The 22,381-nt window shown below is 58.3% G+C and overlaps 1 protein-coding gene across 1 annotated transcript; it reads left to right on the forward strand.

The window, feature by feature from the left end:
- The first annotated feature begins 1,352 nt into the window (after positions 1 to 1,352).
- SP1 (Sp1 transcription factor) lies at positions 1,353 to 21,553 on the forward strand. The gene is made up of 6 exons (XM_074929504.1): positions 1,353 to 1,435; positions 2,692 to 2,786; positions 3,452 to 4,946; positions 15,560 to 15,728; positions 16,365 to 16,564; positions 17,693 to 21,553. The coding sequence occupies exons 1-6, from the start codon at positions 1,429 to 1,431 to the stop codon at positions 18,010 to 18,012; spliced, it is 2,286 nt and encodes a 761-aa protein (XP_074785605.1). The 5' UTR covers positions 1,353 to 1,428; the 3' UTR covers positions 18,013 to 21,553.
- Positions 21,554 to 22,381: the final 828 nt, after the last annotated feature.

Consider the following 22,381-nt stretch of genomic DNA (forward strand, 5'->3'; position numbering starts at 1 on the left):
AGAGGCAGCGGGTGACAAGGCGGCTTCAGGAGGGGGGGACGGTGTCGTGTGGGGCGTATGGCTTTGATGCTGGAAAACAAAAAAATAATAATAATTAAACTTCTTGTGTGTTGTGTGTGTCCCCCCCCAGTTTGTCACCGGCTGTGCCTGTCTCCCGCTGCTGGGGTGGACACACGGTCACGTCCCCCAGGGATCCTCACACCTCATTTGCCTTCAAAAAACCTATTTTTTTGTAAAAATAGCAGCTTTTCGCTGTGGAACCCCCTCAAAACAGCCCCCCGCCCCCATTCCCAGAGCGGGGTTGACCCCAAGAGCTCCCGGCTGAGGCAGGGAGAGGCCGCGGTGTCGCGGCGGTGACAGTCCCGGTCATGGCACGGCTGGGCGCTGTGACAGGACGCGGGGCATGTCATGACAGTGACTCGAAGACCAGCTGTGGTGACCGCGGATGTTTACACAGCGACGAGGCCCCGCCGCGGGCCTGTGAGGACATGTCATAGCGGAGGGCGGCTGTCGCGACAGGGCTGGAGGTGGCTCGTGACAGGAAAAAGGTGACCGGGAGGGTGAAGAGCGACGCTATCGCGACACGGCCCGGGTTACCGAGCGGGAGTGGCCACCGCGGGGACGCCGCCCGGGGTCGGGGCCGCCCGGCTCCAGGCAAAGCGGCGGCCGCGGCCGGGGCGGAGCCATCACCAAAATGGCGCCTTTTCCGCCACATTCCCGGCGCCGCCAAGCCGTCCCTCCAAGGGCGCAGCCCGGCCGCTCGCCCCGCCTCCTCGCGGCACCTATTGGCCAGTTTGAGACGGTTCGCCGTTCTCATTGGCGCGGCGCTCCGCCGCGGCCACCGCCTCCGAGCTAGGATTGGGCAGCGCGCCCGTCAGTGAGCGAGCCCGCCTTCCCCCGCGGCGACAACCGCGCGGCCGGTTGGCGGCTCCCGCTGCCAGTCACCCCTCCTCCCCGCCTTCCCTTCCCTATTGGAGAAAGCGCACGCCCATCACGCCGCGTCCCACGCCGCCGCGGCCGCTCCCATACGGGGTCTCCCTGCGAGCCCGCGCGGGCGCCGATTGGCCCCCGCCACCGCCGGCCCGCCCCCCCCGCTCCCCCATTGGCCACCGTCCTCCGCGCTCCCCCTCCCCCACGGGGCGGGGCGGCGGGGGCGGCGCCCCTCCCGCCTGCCTCCCCCCTTCGCCGGCCCGCCCTCGCTTCCCAATGGCCACTCCGGCCGTCACTCGCCCGCCCGCGGCGGCGTCCCATTGGCGGGCGCGGCGGAGGGGGCGGGCCGCGGGGCCGGGGCCGCGGCGCGCGGCTCCCTCCCTCGGCAGCCCCTTGGCGGTCACCGGCGGGGTTAGGCCGCCTCGTCAGCGAGCCGGGCGCGCCCGCCCCTCCTCCCCCCCGCCCCGCCGCCGCTCGGGCTCGCCCCCCCCGGCCACCATGAGCGGTAAGGACGGGCCCGCCGCGCCGGCGGGAGGGGGGCGAGGGGCGCACGGCCGCCCAGGCACACGCAGACGACGGCGCCCGCCCGCTCGGAGGGGCCAGAGGCGGCCCCGCCCCACAGCCGGGCCGGGCCCCGCCGGGCCGGGCCTCGCCTCGCCTCGCCGCGCCGGGGGGACCTGCCGGGGGAGGGACCCGGGGGAGGGGGAAGGCCTCGGGGGAGGGACCCGGCGGCCGGGCCGGGCCGGGCTGGGAGCGGAGGAGGGGGCGAAGGCGGCGGCGGCGGAGGGGGGGGGGGGGGGGGGAGCGGGATGTGGGCGAGCGGGATGGGGGAGGCCCCGGTAATCGAGGCGGGGGGGGGTGAACCGGCGAGGAGGGGGGTGACGGAGGATCCCGGGGGATCGGGCGCGGGGAGGAGGATTTTTGCGGGGGGAGGGTGTAGGCCTGGGCGGGGGGGGGGCGGCTGTAGAGCAGGTACCGGAGCGGAGGGGGGGGGCGCTTCCCCACAGCCCCCGAGGAAGGCGCCTTGCGAGGGCGGATGCGTGCGGGGGGGGAGCCGTGGGGAAGGTGTGACCTGCTGGGTGTGTTTCGGGGCGGGGGGGGGGGGTGATAGTGCACGGAAGCGATGCTGGGGGGCTGGAGGGGACCCTGGTAAAGGGGTGCTGGGGGTGCGGGCAGGAATGAGGGGCCCTCGGCCGGGGGGGCGGATGAGGAGGGATTTGGGGGGAGCAGGGACACACGGACATGCACACAGACCCCCCCCCTCCGTGTGGTGGGGGTCAGAGGGAGCACGGATGGGGGAGCTCCGGCCTGGGGAGCCCCGTGGGCTGGTTCCACGGCGGGGAATCCCGTGGGCAGGGCAGGGAGAGAGCTGCCGGGGTGGATCCACGGAGGGCCGGGGCGGGAGGTGTGCTCCGGGATAGTGGGGACGGCAAAGGGGAGGCCCGGGGAGGACCTCGACGGGGGCCAGGGAGTGTCCCGAGCGGGTAGGGAGGAGCTGGGCCCTGGAGCAGGGCCGGGTCCTCCCCCGCCTGTCCCGCTGCCAGCTCCCCTTTGGCAGCTCCCGCCGGTTCCCAGCCCCTCCGCGCCGGTGCCTGGGCAGCGCACGGTCCACCCCCCCCCAACCCCGAGTGCCTGGCAGCGTTCCGTGCCCCCCCGCTCTGCCCAGCCCTCCCGTGACTCCCTGTGTGTCCTCGCACTCCCGATCCCCCTTTTCTGCCCCAAAATGTCTTTAATTCCCGCTGTCGTTTCCCGCCCGTGCAGACCAAGAGAGTCCCGAGGAGATGGCGCCAGTGAAGCCCGAGAAGGGCGAAGGAGATGCCAGCAGCAACAGCAGCACGGGCAGCGGGGAGGGCCAGGTGAGTGCAGGGAGGGAGCAACAGCCCCAAGCCGGCGCCTCTCGCCCCAGGGAACTCGTTGTCCCCGTGGCAAAGTCCAGGGCCGGGCCGATGTGTTTGTTTGGCCCAGCCGAGCGTTACGCCGGCTCCTCTCCCCCGGGAGAGGAAGAGGAGGGTGAGTGCGTGCCGGGGGATGGTCACGCTGCCAAAGGCCCTGACAGCCCGTAGCTTCCCCTCCTCCCCCAGCTCTGCAGGGTGCCCTCAAAAACCTGACAGTTCCCCCGGGACACCACAGCCCCGACTGGCCCTTTGCCAGGTCGAGGTTCCCAGGGGCGACTGTACTTCCCCCAGAGTTGTTCTCCTGCAGGGCAATTTGCCCCCTTTGGGGCGGAGGAGACGCCTCCTTCCCTTTTACATGCAGACTCCCTCCCCTTTCCTCCCTCCCGGAGGGTTTTTCCCTGTGGGTTCAGTCTGTCCCGGCCTGACAGTCCTGTGTCTGGCAGTTGTATTTTTCCGGCTGTGGGTGGGTTTTCTCAGGAAGGAGTGTTTATCTTTTCTAAGTACGCTCCTCCCTGCTTTCTCTTTTAATTATCCCCCCCTCCTTTTTTTTTTTTTTTTTTAATCTTATTTTTGGCCTGCCCATCGGGCCGCCTCCCACGTCCTTTAACTCCTCCTCTCCTTCCCAGGAATCTCAGCCTTCCCCGCTGGCTCTGCTGGCAGCCACCTGCAGCAGGATCGAGTCTCCCAACGAGAATTCCAACAGCTCCCAGGGCCAGCAAGGCGGGAGCGGCGAGCTGGACCTCACAGCCGCCGCCGCTCAGATCGCCCAGTCCGCTAACGGCTGGCAAATCATTTCTGCCGGCTCCAGCACGCCCACAGCCTCCAAGGAACAGGGCAGCAACGGCAGCAACGGCGGAGACGCCTCCAAAAGCCGACCCGTGAGCGCGGGGCAGTACGTGGTCACGACCGCTTCCAACTTGCAGAACCAGCAGGTGCTCACGGGCCTGCCGGGAGTTATCCCAAATATCCAGTACCAGGTCATTCCCCAATTCCAAACCATCGATGGGCAGCAGCTCCAGTTTGCCACCACCCCAGCCCAAGTCAATGTGCAGCAGGATGCCTCTGGTCAACTCCAGATCATCCCCGGCACGAACCAGCAGATCATAACGAGCCGAGCGGGGACGAGTAACCTCATCGCCATGCCAAACCTGCTGCAGCAGGCCGTCCCCATCCAGGGCGTGGGCTTGACCAACAACACCCTCTCAGGGCAAACCCAGTACGTGGCCAACGTCCCCGTGGCTCTCAATGGCAACATCACCTTGCTGCCTGTCAACAGCGTGGCCGCCAGCCTGGCTCCCACCTCTCAGACGGTCACGTTGAGCAGCTCTGGCTCTCCGGACAGCAGCTCCCAGCCGGCCACCTCGGGTGCTGCCATCAGTTCCACCAACACGGCCACGTCTCACGCTAGTTCCGGCGCCTTTTTTACCAACGCCAACAGCTACTCCACCACCACCACCACCAGTAACATGGGCATCATGAATTTTTCCACTAGCGCGACGGTGGGAACCAACGTCCAGGCGCAGACACCCCAGAGGGTCAGCAGTGTCCAGAGCTCGGACTCTCTGCAGAGCCAAGTTTCTGGGGTGGCTTTGCAGCCGGGCCAGCAGAAAGAGGGGGATCAGAGTCAGCAATCACAGCAGCAGCAGCAGATCCTGATCCAGCCGCAGCTAGTCCAAGGAGGGCAGGCGATCCAAGCCCTCCAGACCACCCCGCTCTCTGGCCAGACCTTTGCCACTCAAGCCATCTCGCAGGACGCCCTGCAGAACCTGCAGCTCCAAGCTGTCCCCAACTCCGGGCCCATCATCATCCGAACGCCTACGGTGGGTCCCAACGGGCAGGTCAGCTGGCAAACCATCCAGCTCCAAAACCTTCAGGTTCAAAACCCCCAGGCCCAGACAATCACCTTGGCCCCCATGCAGGGAGTGTCGCTGGGGCAGACGGGCAGCACCAGCACCACGCTCACCCCCATCGCCTCACTCCCCAGTGGCACTGTCACTGTCAACGCTGCCCAGCTCTCCTCCATGCCCGGCCTCCAGACTATTAACCTCAGTGCCTTGGGAGCGTCTGGGATCCAGGTGCATCAGCTGCAAGGGCTGCCTCTGGCCATAGCAAACACTGCCGGTAAGTTGGTTTCTCTCGGTTCCTTTTCCATAGCTGGGCAGAGGAAATTGAAGGCGAAACCATGTCGCTTGGCTGCACGCAGCCGGCTCCGTGCCCTGTCTGGGGGTTTGGGATGCTGGCACAGCCATGCCAGGGCTGGAGCTGGGTCTGAGCGATGCCAAACAGAGTTGGCGGCCCCATGAAGGAAGTATTAAGCCTCTGCCGATGGCCAGAAGACTCTGAAGCTCATTTTGGGGACTTTCTGATCTAATTAACTCTTGGGCGGCTGATTGTGTGAAAAGAAACAGGGGAGGTGCATGGGGAGGAGAAGGGGAATGTTGTGTGAGATGCTAAAGTGAAGCGTGGTTTTGTGCCAGGTCACTGTCCTGCCCTGACAGCTATCCGGGGCGGGGGTCTCGGGTCGGGTTTGGGGTGTGGACCTGCGTCCGGCTCAGCTCCTCGGCTACGGAAACCCACAGAAAGAGCCACGGATTATAAAACTCGGGAATAGCTGAAAACCCCCTGCCTTCCCCCTAGAAAACAAACAAACAAAAAAAGCCCTGGGGAATTTCCTTGCAGAGGCGGAAGAACGGGCTCTTTAAGTGTATATTTAGCCTAAAGTTGGGTGCTGGTGTGGGACGCTGTGATCTCATTGTGGCCGAGACGGCCCCGCGTGCGTGGCTGATGTGGGGGCACCCTGCTCGCTTCCCCCCGACCCCCCCCCCCACCCCGGATGAGTCCCAGCGTCTCCCAAAAGCTCCCACCAGCCCGTGGCAGGGCGTGTGGACACGGTGTGAGCTCGGGGCTGCTCAGCTTCCTCTCAGAAATGCCGAGCCTGCCTGGGCGAGGGGGCTGTAAGCTCCCACTGGGGAAGAAATCGGTGCTGAAAGGAGCTCCTCTTGCTTTTCCAGTGTTTTTCTTTTTTTTTCTTTTTTTTTTTTTTTTGTTCTGGCTCTCGCTAAAAAGGCAGTTGCTAGATTTAGTCACAGCTGAGAGGCAGCAAAAAAATGTTGCTCAATCTGACTCCTCGTGCTTCCTTCTCGCGAGAAGAGGCGGCTGCTCTCCCGGAGTTGTTTTGCAGCATTATTTTGGGCTGTTGCTACAGCAGCTTGGCTTGCAGGCGTCCGCGGGTTTATTACAGACCACGCCGCAGTCGGGATTAGCCTGATCCTTGGATTTCCCTGAGCGGAGAGACCCGCTTGTGCTAAAGCACACGGTGGCGAGGGCGGGGGCTGATGGCAAGTCACCTCTTTTATACGTGGAAATGCAGGTGGTGGAGGGTCCCTCTGGTCTTCACCCGCCCGGGTGCGCCGGGATCCCCTCGCCCTGCGGCCTGGCAGGGCTGTTTGCGTCGAGACGAGCTTGTTTTGGAGGCGCTGGAGAAGCGCGTGGGTGACTCCTAGTTCCTGTATTTGTGCCTGGCTCTGCCCTCGGAGGTGGAGCGGGGAGGAACGTTCCAGAGACCACCCATCCAACATGCTCACGCTGGGGAGCCGTGGCCACTGCCTCCTCCCCCTTTTTTTTTTTTTTTAATAGCTCTTGATCCACGGTGACGAATTCACCATCCAACACTGGCAGCTGCACCAAGAGAGGGCCTCGCTCTTCCTTAGCTCAGAGGATGTGACGTTCAGGCGACGCTTTGATGTCGTTAGCATTTAAAAAAAACAGAGCAGGGTTCAGGTTTCAAAGGGCTTGAGGGGATCCCAGCTCGATGGGACCCTAAGTTAGGCTCCTAGGACGAGATCGCAGCTGCCACAGGGACAGCAAGCTTCCTGGCATTACTCTGTTCACACAATTTATGTGGTTTAACTTCAAACTGGAGGAGTTTTTTTCTAGATGGGGCTGTTTGTCCCCCTGCCACCTGCAAACAGCCCCTCTCTGGTGGGTGCTGAGCACCCCCCCGGGACCCTGCACTGGGTGCATCGTCTCCATCCGTGCCACAAAGCTGAGCCATCCTCTGCTGCGTTGGGGGGCTGCGAGCGCAGCTCCCTCCCGCTCCCAGCTCTCTGATGGCAACTTAACTGTGCCAGTTGTCCAAATTTTGGAACATTTTCCATGAGGAGCCTCCCCGGCGGCTCTGCGAACACGCACCACATGTGCTGGAACTTTCTGCGCTCGCTTTCTGCTCGAGGCTAAGAGTTGAGAAGGGTTTTATTGCAGTAGAAAAAGCTCCTTCGCTTCCCAGAGAAGCAAATGGAAAATAAACCCCAGGTTTGCTTCAAGGGGAGACTGGCAGCTGGTCTTCCCGGCCTTTTGGGTTTTGCCATGTGGTATGGTGTGGCGGGGAGAAGGGGGTGCACGGCGTGGGGGTTCGGGAGCGGAGCGTGCGCCCCAGCTCGCAACCCACCACCTTTCCTACCCCTTCCCTGCAAATCTGCTTTAGCTGAGTTACTACAGAGAGCTCAGCTCAGCTTCCTTCGGGGCTGACAGCCGCTCTGGTGTCACACCCAGGTCAGTGTCCCCTCTCCTGAACCCCGCTCTGGTGCGTGGACACAGCGGGGGGACTCCTCTGGCCTGTGGCTCTCAGCGCTCAGGAGGGCTGGGGGCGAGTCGCTGATGAGTTTTCTGCTTTTCCCTTTCCTTTTCGCCAAAGCAGCGAGGGGAAAGATCCCTCAGGAGAAAATGACACCTGAAAAAAGTCTTTAAAAATCAGATTTTTGCTCCTGGGCGTGAGGCAGAGCCCGGAGCTCTGTGCGAATGGAACTCAGCTTGTGTTTGTATTAATTAGGTGGTTTGCAGGCTGCCTCCTCCTTGGCGTTAGACAGGCTGTGAATTAGCCCCGTGGCATGAGAAGGTCTGTGACCAAAATGGGCTGGTATGTGGGCAAACAGGCCTTGCAGCCGGCTCTGCTGCCAGGGGAAGGCAGCCACGGAGCTGGGGAGGGGATTTCCTCAGCTGGCATCGTCCCGAAAACCCAGCCAAGGGTTTGGGTGCCCCCGTTCCCCATGCGAGGGGGCAAGGAGGGCTGCCCGTGGGCTGAAGGAAAAAGAGATTTTTGGGTGCTGTTCTGTGGGTGTGCTAGTGCAAGGATGGGTGTCGCAACACTCGGACACCACGGTTGGGTCCTCATGCCGGAGAGCGGCGTCACCCCAACGTCACCCCGGTGCTGGCCTGCTCGGCGGGGCGGGGGGGAGGACATCCAGGCCCCTTCACAGGGAGGCTCTGTGGCAAGCGGGTTGGGGGCGATTTTCAGAAGTTTGCGAGGCCGGGGTTTCTCTTCCCCTTTTGACCGAGCTTTAGGGAGGAGGAGAGGGACTTTTTTTAGCTCCGCGTCCGTCTAGTTTTGGCAGCGAAGTGGCTCTGCCCCACATACCTGTCCCTGGCAGAGTCCTGCTGCTTCAAGCTCTGTGCCTCGGAGATAAAGAGCCCTGCCTGGCTGAGGTATGTGCTGGGTAAACAGGCGTCCGGCGGTGGCTTCCCGTGAGGTCAACGCTGGAGCTAAACCCCCTCATCCGAGGCCTTTAGCGAGTGCTAAAGGATGGTTTATTCCAGGGGACGATGGAGCCAGGAGGGTGCCCGGAGCACTGGTGGGACTGGGGAGATGGGGCCGCCCCCAGCCATGCCCCTTCCCAGGGGTGTTTGGGCAGGACGAGCTCCCTTTGGGGGCTCTGTCTGTCGCTTGGACGGAGGCGTGTGGGTCAAATTGAGCAGTGGGACGTAGCAAGGACATCCTTGGGAAAAAAAAAAAAAAAAGCAGCCTTCGTGGGGGAAGTAACCCTTTGAAATCTGTTTATCAAACGCATCCCCCAGCTCTCTGCTGCGACTTTGTTCTTACAGGGCTCTTCCCAGCCGTCGGGGCTCTGACACAAAGACCTGATTGTCTCCTATTTTCTGTTTTTAAGGGAAGCTTTGTAGCAGGGCCTTGATGAGACATCCACATGGCATCATCTGCGGAGGGGAGGGGAAAATCGGAATCAATCTCGGGCCAGCAAGCCCTGACAGGATCTCTCCTTAACGCGCCGTAATTGTTTGTTTCATTACGCCCATGACATCACGTCAGAAAATAATTGTATTGTGAAATTTCCTTCTCTAAACTCTAGCTGGGCTGGACTTTAAATACCCTCCCAGCTTCCTTGGCTGACCTCTCTCCTTGCTGTAATAGAGAGAGTGGTTTACTGAAAAAAAAATTACACAAATCCCAAGAGATTCCGGGTCTGCTTGGGAAAAGGGAGTGATCCCGATATAGAGTCTGTGTTGCTGCCATGCAGCTTCGTCCTGGTGAGGTTGTGCCCTGTGCAAAGTTGGGTCTGGGGCTCTGTGGGGCAGCCCTCCTCCTCCTCCTCCTCCTCGAGGCCGGGGCTCACCTGCCCGGGAATGGGAGCGCGTTGGCAGCGGCGCTGGTTGGACTGGTTGGGTGCTGCGCACCCCGTGACTCCTCACAGAAGAGTTTCCTCGCCTGGCTCCGGACCGTCTCGCCGGGCTCTGATCTTCCCTTTCCTTTTATCTGTGCCGGCCTCAGCCCTGCTGCCGCCTCCTCCTCCTCCTCCTCCTCCTCCTCCTCGCGTGGTCTTTATCGCCGGCTCGCAGGAGCTGGCTCCGGGGCCCCAGGACTGGGGGTAGTTTCAGTGTGGCTCCGTTCCAGAGCGTCAGGCCACTGGCTCCCGCTGTGGGGAGGCTCCTGCTGTCCAGCCCGGTCCCAGCGCAGCCCGTCTGGGTTAGATGCTCAGAGTGATACGGGCACCAACTCCCCCCTCTCTGCAGAGGGGCGTGATTAGAGACGGAAAAAACATCCGCCCTTGTCTGCGCTGGCCCGGAGGAATACGGGGGGGTTCAGGTGTGGGGGGATGCCTGCAGGGCTTTTCCCGTCTCCTGGGTGTGCTTTGGGGCTGGGCTCCCCTCCTCCTCCGTGCTGACAGGGATCACCCTCCCCTCTCAGCTGGGTATTTTCCTCCTCCGGTCAGGGACTTCTCTTTTTAACTAACCCCATTTCTTTTTTGGGTCGGACCTTCCTGTACTACGAGGTAAAGGTGCTCCAGGGTTCACCCTGGCAGGGCCCCCCCAGTGACAGCTTTGCCAGAACTAGAGGTTTCACCCTGGTTTTGCAGCTATCCAGACTGGAATTAAAAGGGAGAGGAGAGTTGTGTTTTCAGGGTTTTTTTTTTTTTACCTGAAAGGAGGTTGCAGTGAACTGGGGATGAGTCTTTTTAACTAAGTAGTAAGTGATAGGACAAGAGGGAATGGCCTCAAATTGTGCCAGGGAAGGTTTAGACTTGCTCTGAGGAAGGATTTCTGTGCAGAAGGGGCTGTTGGGCGTTGGAATAGGCTGCCCAGGGCAGGGGGGGAGTCCCCGGGATCCCTGGGGGGGTTGTAGAGTCAGGCTGAGCCAGCGCTGAGGGATCTGGGGGAGTTGGGGGGGGTCAGGGGGAGGGTCATGCTTGGGCTGGAGGAGCTTCGGGGGCTTCTCCAACCTCGATGATTCTGGGATTCTGTAGTTTGCAGCATGACAAAGGTATTTAGCAAGTGCTGGGATGGGGAGGGGGGGTCAGGGATCTTGCAGACTGGACGAGGTGGCTTCGCAGCACATTACGGGGCTGGGGGGATGCGGCTCCGTCTGCCGTTGCAGCCCACCTCGCTCTTGACCCGTCAGCTCCATCCCTATTTTTTTCTTCTCCAAAGGAAGCGTAATTTATTGTGACGCACAGCAACCTCCAACAATTAAAGGATATCGCCCAACTCGCCGTGTGTTTTTTTTCAAGTCATTAAACTCCAGATTAAAACACAATGTGCTTCAGTCTGACTTCAAAACTGCACCATGGTACGCAGCCGGGCACCGCGCGCTCCCCGCGCCGCCGTCCATAACGCCGAGCAAGAGCTTGGCTAATTTACATGAATGACTTCCTAGTGCAGATTAACTCATTTTGCAAATTAGCGAGGAAATCAAACGAGATAAAAATCGAGGGGACTGCGTTACAAAACCGACTTTGTTCCTTTGTGTAGCAAGTGCAGCTTAATTGTCTTTGATCTGTCTGGAGCAGAGCGTGGTGGTGTGTTTTGGGGAGAGCAGCAACGCTGCTCGCTGCCACCTCAGGCTTTCAGACTCTGCCAAAATAAAAGAGGAGGAGGAGGAAGCGGGGAGAACTTGAGTTGTGAGCTAGAAAGGTTTGATTGGGGTGTTGGGTTTTTTTTTTTTTTTGTCAGGCTCATGCCTGCTGTCTGTCGTCCCCTGTGAGTGGAGATGTGCCAAGAGGTTGAGGGAGCCCCGTGGCTGCGTGCTGATGGGTTTCGCGGCCCTTTCTTTTCACCTTAAAACTTCCTTCTTCTTTCTTTTCACCTTAAAACTTCCTCTTGCCTCTTTTCGTCGCGTCTGGAAGGTGACATCGGTTTGTCATGCGTGCCCTGCTCTGCGTGGTGACGACTCGCCCTCCTCTTCCTCCTCTGCAGACTTGCAGCTGCCAACGTTGCAGAATTTGCACAAGAAACCGTTGGGGGTTTTTTTGCCAGATCCTCTGTAAAAATGAACATCGAGTCTGTTTCCCCTCTCCTGAGGTCAGCTGGGGTGGATCTAAAAATGCTCCTTTCTCCTATCCACAGGGCATTTCTCACCTCGTTTTAGTTTGCTAAATAAAACGACTAAATCGAAGCGTTTTTCCTCCGATGAGCAGTTAGAAGACAAGAAACACCTTGTCTTGAGAGAAGTCGCATGCCAAGACTCAGGCGCTTTGGTCCTTTTTGTGTGAGGCCGGCAAACAATTGCCCTTCTTCTTGGGAGGGGGGGGTCTTGGAGGTACCCCCACCCCATGCTGATGGAGCAAAGACAGGTCGGGTACAGGAGCCGGGCACAGCAAAGCAAGGTCAACTCTTGTCGTCTGTCCCCACAGGCAAGTCCTTTGCTCCCCAGGGTTTTCCAAGGATTAAACCCCCCCTCCTTGCTCTATTAATAAATTTTTTTTCAGGATTTCAATGACCTGAGCATGGACCAGGGGCTTGGCAGCCTTCATGAAAGCTTTAGTCTTAGAAGTAATCTATATTAGCGGAGATAATAAACATAAATTATCCAGCTGGTTTCTCTCCGCCAAGCTTTCTCCTGAAACTGCAATATTCTGGAGACTTCGGCGCGTCCTGATATGTGAAGAATGAAGCGTGTACATACAAGATCTGTCTTCTCTTGCCGTAATTTATTTATAACTTAATTAGATGCGAGCCATAGATTACCAGAAGGAGGATTTGGGTTTTTTTTTTTTTCCCCTCCATATGACATGCCAACAGACTATAAAATGATGCGTAGGCTTTTGCATGTTTGAAGATTGAAGCCATTCCAAGACATCAGGGCTGGAGTCTCCCCCTCCCAAACGTATTTTGGGGAGAGTGTGTGTGTCTTCTCCTTCCTTTTTACAGCAGCTCTCCCCGGACAGCACATACGCGACAGGGAAATCTCTAATCTGTCGCTGTAACGCAAGCTGTTGTTGGCTTATAAAGCTAAAAAAAAAAAAACCCAAACAAAAAAAAACCAACCAAACCAACCCTCCCTGGTTCCCTCCATGCTGGTTTTAGACTGTAAACATGTGTTGCAAGAGCTGGGGGGTGGCAGCTGAAAAGGTTTTGTCCTAAAATTGCTAAACTTTGCAGGGAGCACAGGAATGTTGCTGATGAGGTAGGGGAGGGCCCAGCCAACATTTCCAAGCAGGGCTCAAAATTGTCCCCTTTAGGGGGAACAAATAATTCCCCTCCTCCTGCCCAGTGACATTGAACAGTCAGACCCAGCCTGGTTGCTGTCACAGTATTTCTCTCCGCCTCGGTGTCCAGGCAGCCACAGCCACCCCCGTTGTGGTTATTAATGCTGCCACCACACAGGAGCCCCATCCCGGGGCTCAACTGGTCCCAGTGTGTCGGTCCTTGGAGTTATTTGCAGCATCTTTTGGGCGTGACGTAAGTAGAGACGGGACGAGCGGATGAGTCAGGCTGCGTTTCCTTGACTGCAACCTCCTTCTCTCCTGGTCGTGGCTTTGATGCTCTGGATGTCTCCATGGCGAACGGGCTGCCCTCTCCCAGGAAATCCACACCCCTCCCAAACTTGGGGAGGGGGGCGGGGGCAGAACAGCCCAAATTTCAAGCCTCCCTGTTTGCCTGCTCCAGCCTGGGAAAGCGAAGCTCTTGCTGATGCCACCGTGGCCCCGAGGAGTGAAATCGGAGCTGGTCCTCGCACCGGAGGAAGCCCAGATGTGGAGCACGGCCTGGCCACTCACATAAACCCCCCACCAGCCACACAGATCGTTGGCAACGCCACCACAGAGCTGTTGGGCATCACAGCCCAGAGCTGGCCAGTGCCCCAAGTAGCCAGAGCTTTATTTCTGGTGGCTTTTGTCCTTTCCTGAGCTTGGGCTGAGCTTTGCCAAGCCACCACTGACACCTGCTGGTAACAGCACCGCCGTGGGGCCACCGAAGGCTGCGGGCTGCCAGAAACTCTTCGTCATTCCCCCCCTCGCTGTCTCCGGGTTGTGAAACCCTCCCGGCCGCAGGAAGAGAGCCCAGCCTGCCACTAACGGATGTTGCGGGCCGGCCTAAGTCTGAAGTTTATCCTTCTTCGACACCAGCACCTCTCCTGCAGGTGCTGGGTGTGCTGCCTCCCACCTAGAAGCTGTTAGGTGACAAAAACAGGTTTTTAAAGGAAATTTCAGCACTTTGCTGACGGTACTTGTCCCAGCAGGGCTGCTCAGAAGGGCTGTGCTGGCCTCCTGTGGGAGCACCGCCGGTGGCACCACGCCAGGGAAGTGACCTTGGCTCCTGCAGCCCCGTCGTGACGCTGGAGGACACCGGCAGCAGCACCGTGGGCTGTTTTTTGGGGGGAAAACCCGGCTTTGGAAACTGCAGCTTTGTGATGTTCGTGCTCCCTGTTTAAGAAGCAGCTTCCAGGTAGTGGGAAGAGGAGATGGAGGGAGTGAACCCTGGTCCCCACAACATCCCAACATCCTTCAGGCACGGTCCTTTGCGTTAACTCGCTGGAGCCAACCAGGCAGCTGCTGATAAACAGCATCAAGAAGGGCCCCGGATGGGTGTTTTTGGGGAAGACTCAACCTGACACTGCCTCGTTTCCCAGCGGTGGGAGAGAACCTGTGGAAAGAGCAGCAGAGCGTAGCATCATTTGCTGTTGGGGCCAAGCGTGTGTGTGTTTTTACACCCGCTTGTGTTTTATCTCAGCCCCCCCGTTCAACCACCACCACGCTCAGGCAGTGAGCTCAACCTTGGCTGCCTGCTTGCGAGGAAGTTGGTAAGAAAAAGGTGAATTTTGGCCTTGAATCACAGCTTATAGCCATCCAAGGATGCTGCCACCCGTCCAGCGGAAGCGTCGCAGCTCTAAATCTGCCGTTAGACCTATTGGCATATGTTAATTGCAGCTGAAAAGAGATTACTCAGCCTGCCGACTCTGCGCCCGCTCCGGCTTTTCAGCAGGAAAATAATCAAGCAGCGGAGCTTGAAGGGAAATAAAACACTTGTGAAGTGTAGATGGGGTTATTGGAGAAGCAATTAGATGACAGCATAAGCGTAGAGCAATAAAATGGCAATGAAAACTGATAGGCTTAAAAACTTCCTACCCCTCGACCTCCCCCCCCCCCCCCCCCCCCATTACGAATGGTTTATGTTTGTCTGCATTTGGGAGCTCGTCAGCACTACCCTGCGGTTCCGACAGCTTTTATAATTGGGAATTGCTCCTCGAGAGAGGGAGGGACCGCCTTCCCCGAGCAGCGCCAGATGATTTTTCAACTTTATATATAAATATATCCCTTTCTGTAATCGCAGTAATTAACCAGTGAGCGCGTGCCGATAATATCTTCACTGATGGATGCTGCTGAAGACCACGGTCTTCCAGCCTGCTTTATTTATCGTTGCCTTTCTTTTTTTTTTTTTTCTTTTTTTTTTTTTCTTTTTTTTTTTCTTTTTTTTTTTTTCTTTTTTTTTTTCTTTTTTTTTTTTTTCTTTTTTTTTTTTTGTGGGAGAGGGGGGTGTTTGGCGGGGGGTGTTTGGCAGGAGGCTTCGCATCTGCTCTGTAGATTTGCTCCTGGATTATCGTTTTCATCAAGTTTAAGCTGGAGAGATGGTTCAAAAGGGAAAAAAGCCTCTTTCAGCCCAAAAAAACAAGGAGGGGGAAGGGACCTCGGTGAGGTCGGTAGCACAGTGTGATTTGGAGAAGCCGGGGTTTCCCTCGGTGATGTTTTGACACTTGCTGACACGGATGCAAGCCAGCCGGCGCTGCTCGGGTTTATGTTTTCCCTCTGGTTTCTGTGCTGAAATAGCTGAAATAGTTGGCAGGTGGCTGGAGTGGGGCTGGTTTTCCTGAGAGATGCGGCTCTTACCTCTCCTCCGGACAGCAATCGGAGGACACCGACCAAAATGTGGGGCAGCGTGGGGGAGCTGGGGGGATCCCCCTTTGCTGGGGGCTGTGGAGAGCAGAGAGAGCCCCAGGGCTTTATGGAAAGCTTGGTGGGGGATTTTCAGGGCTCAGAAATAGAGGAACCTGTGGAAAGCTGAGGGAGAAGGCTGGAATTAATAACTTCCTACAGCTCAGTCGGGCTGAGACCCTCCCGGTTTTGTGGCTGCCTGGGGAGAGGCCGGGGAAAGCCCCTCTCCCTTCCCTCCTGCTGCTCGGGGCTTTGCTGCTGAAGAACCTGCAGTAACCAACCTCCTGGGTTTTCTTCCAGGCGAGCACGGGGCTCAGCTGGGTCTTCACGGCACGAGCGGAGACGGGCTGGGAGATGAAAACGCGGCTGTGGAGGAAGGAGAAACCAGCCCGGACCCACAGCCCCAGCAAGGACGGAAAGTGCGGAGGGAAGCGTGTACCTGCCCCTACTGCAAAGACAGCGAGGGAAGGTAAGTCTGCTCCGCCCCCCACCCGGCAACGCGCCCTCCGAACCCCCGCAAGCAGGATGGAACCCCCAAAGTACCTCGCTTGGCCCCGTTCTCCCTCCCTCCAGTCACCTGGAGCTTTCAGGGTTGTTTTAACTCTTTCCCTTGGACTCAGAATCCCAGAATCATCCGGGTTGGAAAAGCCCCTGAAGCTCCTCCAGCCCGAGCATGAGCCTCCCCCTGACCCCCCCCAACTGCCCCAGACCCCTCAGCGCTGGCTCAGCCCGACTCTTCAACCCCTCCAGGGATCCCGGGGACTCCCCCCTGCCCTGGGCAGCCCATTCCAACGCCCAACAGCCCCTTCTGCACAGAAATCCTTCCTCAGAGCCAGCCTGACCCTGCCCTGGGCAGCTTGAGGCCATTCCCTCGGGGCCTGGCGCTGGGGCCTTGGCTCCAGAGACTCACCCCCCTCTCTGCCCCCTCCTGGCAGGGAGTTGCAGAGGGCCAGGAGGTCTCCCCTCAGCCTCCTCTTCTCCAGACTGAACCCCCCCAGTTCCCCCAGCCGCTCCCCAGCAGACCTGTGCTCCAGACCCTGCCCCAGCTCCGTTGCCCTTCTCTGGCCACGCTCGAGTCATTCAATGGCCTTTTTGACTCTTTCAGGGGCTCTGGGGATCCAGGTAAAAAAAAGCAACACATCTGCCACATCCCGGGCTGCGGGAAGGTGTATGGCAAAACCTCGCACCTGCGGGCTCACCTGCGGTGGCACACTGGGGAGCGACCCTTCATCTGCACCTGGATCCTCTGCGGGAAACGTTTCACCCGGAGCGACGAGCTGCAGCGGCACAAGCGCACGCACACAGGTAGAACTCGGGGTGCTGCTTCCCCAAGAGTTGTGGGGAAGGGAGTTAAATCCAGTTGGTGGCCTGTCACGAGTGCTGTCCCCCAGGGCAGGGTTTTGGGGCCGCTCCTGTTTAACATCTTTACTGATGCTCTAGAGGAGGGGATCGAGTGCCCCCGCAGTCCGTTTGCAGATGACACCCAGCTGGGTGGGAGTGTTGATCTGCTCGAGGGTGGGGAGGCTCCGCAGAGAGACCTGGGCAGGCTGGAGCGCTGGGCTGAGCCCAACTGGGGGAGTTTCACTGAGGGCAAGTGCCGGGGGCTGCCCTTGGGCCACAGCAACCCCCAGCAGGGCTACAGGCCTGGGGAGGAGTGGCTGGAGAGCTGCCGGTCAGAGAGGGGCTGGGGGGTGAGAATGAGCCAGAGTGTGCCCAGGGGGCCAAGGAGGGCAATGGCATCCTGGCTTGTACCAGCCCTGGCGTGGCCACAGGGACAGGGAAGGGATCTGAGCCCTGGGCTCGGCACTGGGGAGGCCGCCCCTCGATTCCTGGGTGCAGTTTTGGGCCCCTCACCCCAAAAAGGCCATTGAATGACTCGAGCGTGGCCAGAGAAGGGCAACGGAGCTGGGGCAGGGTCTGGAGCACAGGTCTGCTGGGGAGCGGCTGGGGGAACTGGGGGGGTTCAGTCTGGAGAAGAGGAGGCTGAGGGGAGACCTCCTGGCCCTCTGCAACTCCCTGCCAGGAGGGGGCAGAGAGGGGGGGTGAGTCTCTGGAGCCAAGGCCCCAGCGCCAGGCCCCGAGGGAATGGCCTCAAGCTGCCCAGGGCAGGGTCAGGCTGGCTCTGAGGAAGGATTTCTGTGCAGAAGGGGCTGTTGGGCGTTGGAATGGGCTGCCCAGGGCAGGGGGGAGTCCCTGGGATCCCTGGGGGGGTTGAAGAGTCGGGCTGAGCCAGCGCTGAGGGATCTGGGGCAGTTGGGGGGGGTCAGGGGGAGGGTCATGCTTGGGCTGGAGGAGCTTCAGGGGCTTTTCCAGCCCGGATGATTCTGGGATTCCCCCCGGTGTCTGTCACCTTTTCACTGGCTTCGGCAGGGCGGGGGGAACTGGCCCAGCCGTAGCCTGACCCCCCCCTCTCCCTTTTTTATTTTTTTCCAGGGGAGAAGAAATTCGCCTGCCCGGAGTGCCCCAAACGCTTCATGCGGAGCGACCACCTCTCTAAGCACATCAAGACCCACCAGAACAAGAAGGGAGGCGCGGCCAACAACGTGGCCATGAACGTCTCCGCCGTCCCCATGGACACGGGGGCCTCGGCGGAGGGGAACGGCGGGGCCACCCCCTCGGCCCTCATCACCACCAACATGGTGGCCATGGAAGCCATCTGCCCCGAGGGCATCGCCCGCCTGGCCAGCAGCGGCATCAACGTGATGCAAGTGGCCGACCTCCAGTCCATCAACATCAGCGGCAACGGGTTCTGAGGGCGACGCGGGATGCGGGCACCGGCGGGCGACACGGCGGCGCCGGGCGCACGGGGCCCAGAGGCGAGCGGAGACGGAGCCGGGAGCTATTTTCACCACGAGGGCGACGTCCCTTGTCACCCTCCAGCACTAAAGCCCAGCTCCTCTTCCCTGGGATCGCAGCCCTCCTTGAGCTGTCCGACCTCCGGGGCCCGGTGACCACACACGAAGGCCAGAGCTATATATATATTTTTTAATTTCGGCTTGACCTTATTATTTTTATTTTATTTTTTTTTTGTTCCCCCATGCCCTCCCTCCCTCCACTCCCCTCCCTGAGATCCATCTGCCCCTCCGTAGCTAGCCTTCGACGCCATCATGCCTTGGTTTAAAAGTATACGATTCTTGAAATACTTTTTAGCAAAAACAAAACAAACAACAAAAAAAAAAACCACAAAAAAGCAAATCAGAAAAAAAAATCAAAAAAAAAAAAAAGAAAAAAAAGGAAAAAAGATTCTATATTATTATTATATATATAAAAATATAAAATGTGTTCGTTTGAGAGAGGAGAGATGTTGCTGCGACCATGGCTTGGTCTCTTTGATGCCTTATCTTGGAGCAGGTTGACCCTCTGGGGCAGTTTGGCCAGAGCCTGAGCTGTCCTTGAGACCTTATATTACATTTTACATTGTAATCTTAAAGGAAAAAAAACCACCCCAACCCCCCCCGGTCTTTTTTGTACGCTTTGCTTTTAGGTTGTTCTTTAATTCCTTTGTAATTATTTGGGTGAGGTTTTGCTTTTTTTTTTTTTCTTCCTTTTCCCTCCCCCTCCTCCGCCTTGTAAAAAGAGCTGCCCCTCTCCCTGCCCTTCACTGGACTTTTTTTGATCTTGATTTTTTTTTTTTTTTTCCAACCATCTTTTTTTTTTTTTTTTTTTTGTACAAAGATCCTTTTTTTTTTTTTTTTTTTTTTTCCTCCGGCTTTTCGCAGCCGCGCTCTGGCGGGGCTCAGCGGCGACTCCCCACCTGGAATCGAGTCGTAAAGGGGGTTTTGTGCAGGTTCACTCAGAGGGTCTGGGACCCTGTGCCTTGGGCTTACGGTGGGACACGGCTTGGGGAGCGAAAAAAAAAATCTATTTTTTTTGACCATTGTTGGTCTTAAGAATAATAATAATTGTGAAAAATCAGCACCTCCGGAGCGGGTCAGCGGGAAACGGCACTTTTCCACCCCGGATTGGTGCCGGTGATGAGGGTGAAGCATGGAGGGGACACAGGCTTGTCACTTCTGGGTTTTGCCGTGACGCTGCTGGAGGTGGCTCCTTGTGCTTCCTCCTAAAAAAAAAAAAAAAAAAAAAAAGGGTGTTGGAAATGGGGACGGTTCAGGGAAAACCCGTTTGTTTTTCCGCTACCCAGATTTCCCCACCCTGGGACGATTCGGTTCTCTTCCGTTCTTCCTCCCACACCCTCCTCTTCCTGCTCCAGCCCAGACAGCAGCTGCCCTTTCCCCTCCGGCTGTGAACAGGAGCCCCCCCCGCAGGAAGGAGTCTGGGGGGGGGGGGGAGCCCAGCACCGTGTGTGTGTGTGTCCCCCCAATATCTGGTGTTGGGGGGATTTGTCTCAGGGTGACTCAGAGCGCGCGGGGCAGCTTCGTTTCGTCCCCAAAACAAGGCAGCGGTGGGACGTGAACCCCAACCGTCCCCCCGTGTCCCCCCCCCTTGAAGGCAGCGTAGAGCTGTTGGGTGAAATCCTTGGTTTCGAGGAGAAATTTTGGGGTGAGACGAGCCCAAAGTGGGGTCTGAGCTGGAGAGGAGAGCACCCCGCCGGGAGGCTCAGAGAGCTTAGGGCACAGGATCAACCCCCGGGGTGAGGTGGGGGGGGGACACACACACACGATAAAAACCAACCCCAGTGTGGAGCTGGGGGGGTGTTGAGCTGATAGTGGGGGCTCGGAGATGTGGGGGCACCCCCATTTTGTCACATGTACCCCCTTTGCTTTGGGGGGGGGGGGGGGAGCAGGTGCCCCCGAGTTTGATCTCAGCTCCCCAAATCCCACCTGCCGGCAGCGTCTTCCTCCCTCCCCACCCGAACACGAGGCGTGGGGCGGGGGGGCGTGGAGGGGGGGGCTGTTTTTGCTGTAAAAATTTCTAAAAACATTTTGATTATTTTTTTTTTTTTTCCTGCCTGAGGAGAACCAGAAAATTCCCCCTGGGACCACCGAGAAGGGAGATGCTGGCTCAGGGCCGAAATGGTTCCGATGGGCTGGAAAAGCCTTTGGACACGGGGGGGGGGAAGGAAACCAGCTGCCCCCCCACCCCCCCGGGGTGGAATTTTCTCCAGAATCCCACACTCAGATGCTTCCCAACGGTGACAAAACCCCCAAATCCACACCAGGGACACCCCACCCCCGGGGCTGAACCAGCCAAACTGTGAAAGCTCGAAGGTGTTTTTTTACCTTTTTTTTTTTTTTTTTTTTTAAAAAAAAAAAAAAAAAAAAAAAGAAAAAATAAAAGAAAAAGCTCTGCAGGGAGGGAGGTGGCGAGCGTGGCGATTCCTCCGGCCGATCTTTCCGCTCTCTCTCTCTCTCTCGATATATATTTTTGCATTTGTATATTTTTATATAGGAAACTTTAAGCATTTGTATTTTAATAATCTGTGAAGCACTATGAGTTCCCCAGCACGTCGTGTCCGTCTCCCCCCCCCCGTCCTCCCCCCCCCTTGATACTGGAAGCTACAGAGAATTGGTAGAATACAGGAATTTTTTTTTTTTAATTTAATCGTTGATTTTTATTCATTTTTTTTCCCCTTACCCCATAATTTGAGGGTCTCTGAGACACACCCCCCCCCCCGCTCCCTCCCTGACACCCCCCCCCTTCCTCCTCGCTGGCTCTGCTCCGTCCCGGCCCCCCCTGTGCCAAGCGGGAATCAAGTGCCAAACCCCCCCCCACCCCCCCCCAAAACCTCACCGAGGGGACGGGCTCTGCTGTGGGGTTTTGGGGTGTCCTCTGTGTGTGTGTCCCCCCCCCGGTGACATTCCCCGTTGTCCCTGATGGAGCTTAATTTTCCTATGGAAACGCGGCCGGGAGGGAGGGGGGGGGGGGGGGGGGAACACACAGACAACTTTGGGGGGGGGTCCTGGGGGACCCCGAGGATGGTTGGGGTGTGTTTTGGGGGGGTTTGGAGGATTATTGGAAGGGAGGGGGGGGTGCAGCTGGACCCGAGCGTCCCCGTTTCAGCTCTGCGGCACCCGGGTCCCTCCCCTGCTCCCTGCACCCCATAGCCCCCCCCCCCCAAAAAAAAAAACAAAAAACCACCCCCAGCAGCCCCCCAAAACACCTCCAGCCATTCCTGGGGCGGGGGGGGGTACACACACATAAAAACGTGCCTTGATAAGGGGGTGACAGGCTGGGGACAACCCCCCGCACCCCTCCCACCCCCCCCAGACTTTTATATCCCCCCCCCAAGGGGTTACGGGGCACGGAGGGGGGGGGACGCGGGGAATTGGGGTGTCAGGACTGTCCCCAAGGCTTCCCCCAGCCCCCAGCTTTAACCCACTGTCACCCCTTAATCTCGGGGGGGGGGGGGGGGGGCTGCGGCCGGTCATCTATGCAGCAGGGGGGGTGGGGGGTGTTGGGGGGGGTCTCACAGAATCGGGGGGCGCCCCCCCCCCCCAACTGGCAATAATTCTCCCTGTCAAGACTGTTTGATCTTGTCACGTCTGTGCTATATATTAATTTGGGGGGGGGGGGGGGGGGGAATGTTTTTTAAAAATCCGGTGGCCGATGTAATAACACCCAAAAAGTGGTTTTTGGGGGTTTGTTTGGGTTTTTTTTTGTTTTGTTTTGTTTTTTTTTTCCCGGCTGGTTGTTTGGGGGTTGGTTTTTTTTGTTTGTTTGTTTGTTTTTTCGTTGTTTTTTTTTTTTCCCTCCCAAAGTGCTATTTTTTTGTACAAAAAAAAAAAAAAAAGACTTAGATGAAAATTGTTAGGGGTTTTTTTTTTTTTTTTTTTGGGGGGGGGGCTCCTTTGTAAACGGGGAATGACGATTTTGTAATAAACACGAGTCGCTGGCGTTGTCTGGAAATCTGCGGGGGGTCAAATTGGAGGGGAGGGGGGTGTCAAATGGGGGGAGCACAGCCTGGTTTTGGGGGGGGTGGGGGGGAGGCTTTAGCCTCAAGTGGGGAAACTGAGGCAGCGGGTGAAGCTGTGACAAAGTGAAATTGGGGGGGGGGGGGGCGGGGGAAACTGAGGCCGGGAGCTTCATTTTGAAGGAAACAACCGTGCGTTGGCGAGGGGGGGGGTCCCGCTCCTCCCTGCTGCGGGGGCAGCACCTTCCTCCTCCTCCTCCTCCTCCTCCTCCGCTCAGGGCCCAACTTTCTTCTTCCCACCGGCCCCCGCA

Source organism: Athene noctua, chromosome 30 (genome assembly GCF_965140245.1).
Source record: "Athene noctua chromosome 30, bAthNoc1.hap1.1, whole genome shotgun sequence".
NCBI lineage: Eukaryota > Metazoa > Chordata > Aves > Strigiformes > Strigidae > Athene > Athene noctua.

Bases quoted from the DNA above. Each gene is read 5' to 3' on its own strand.
- SP1 (XM_074929504.1), top strand. The intron at 4,947-15,559 runs GTAAGTTGGTTT...GTTTTCTTCCAG, and splicing joins GGCCATAGCAAACACTGCCG to GCGAGCACGGGGCTCAGCTG. The intron at 16,565-17,692 runs GTAGAACTCGGG...ATTTTTTTCCAG, and splicing joins GCACAAGCGCACGCACACAG to GGGAGAAGAAATTCGCCTGC.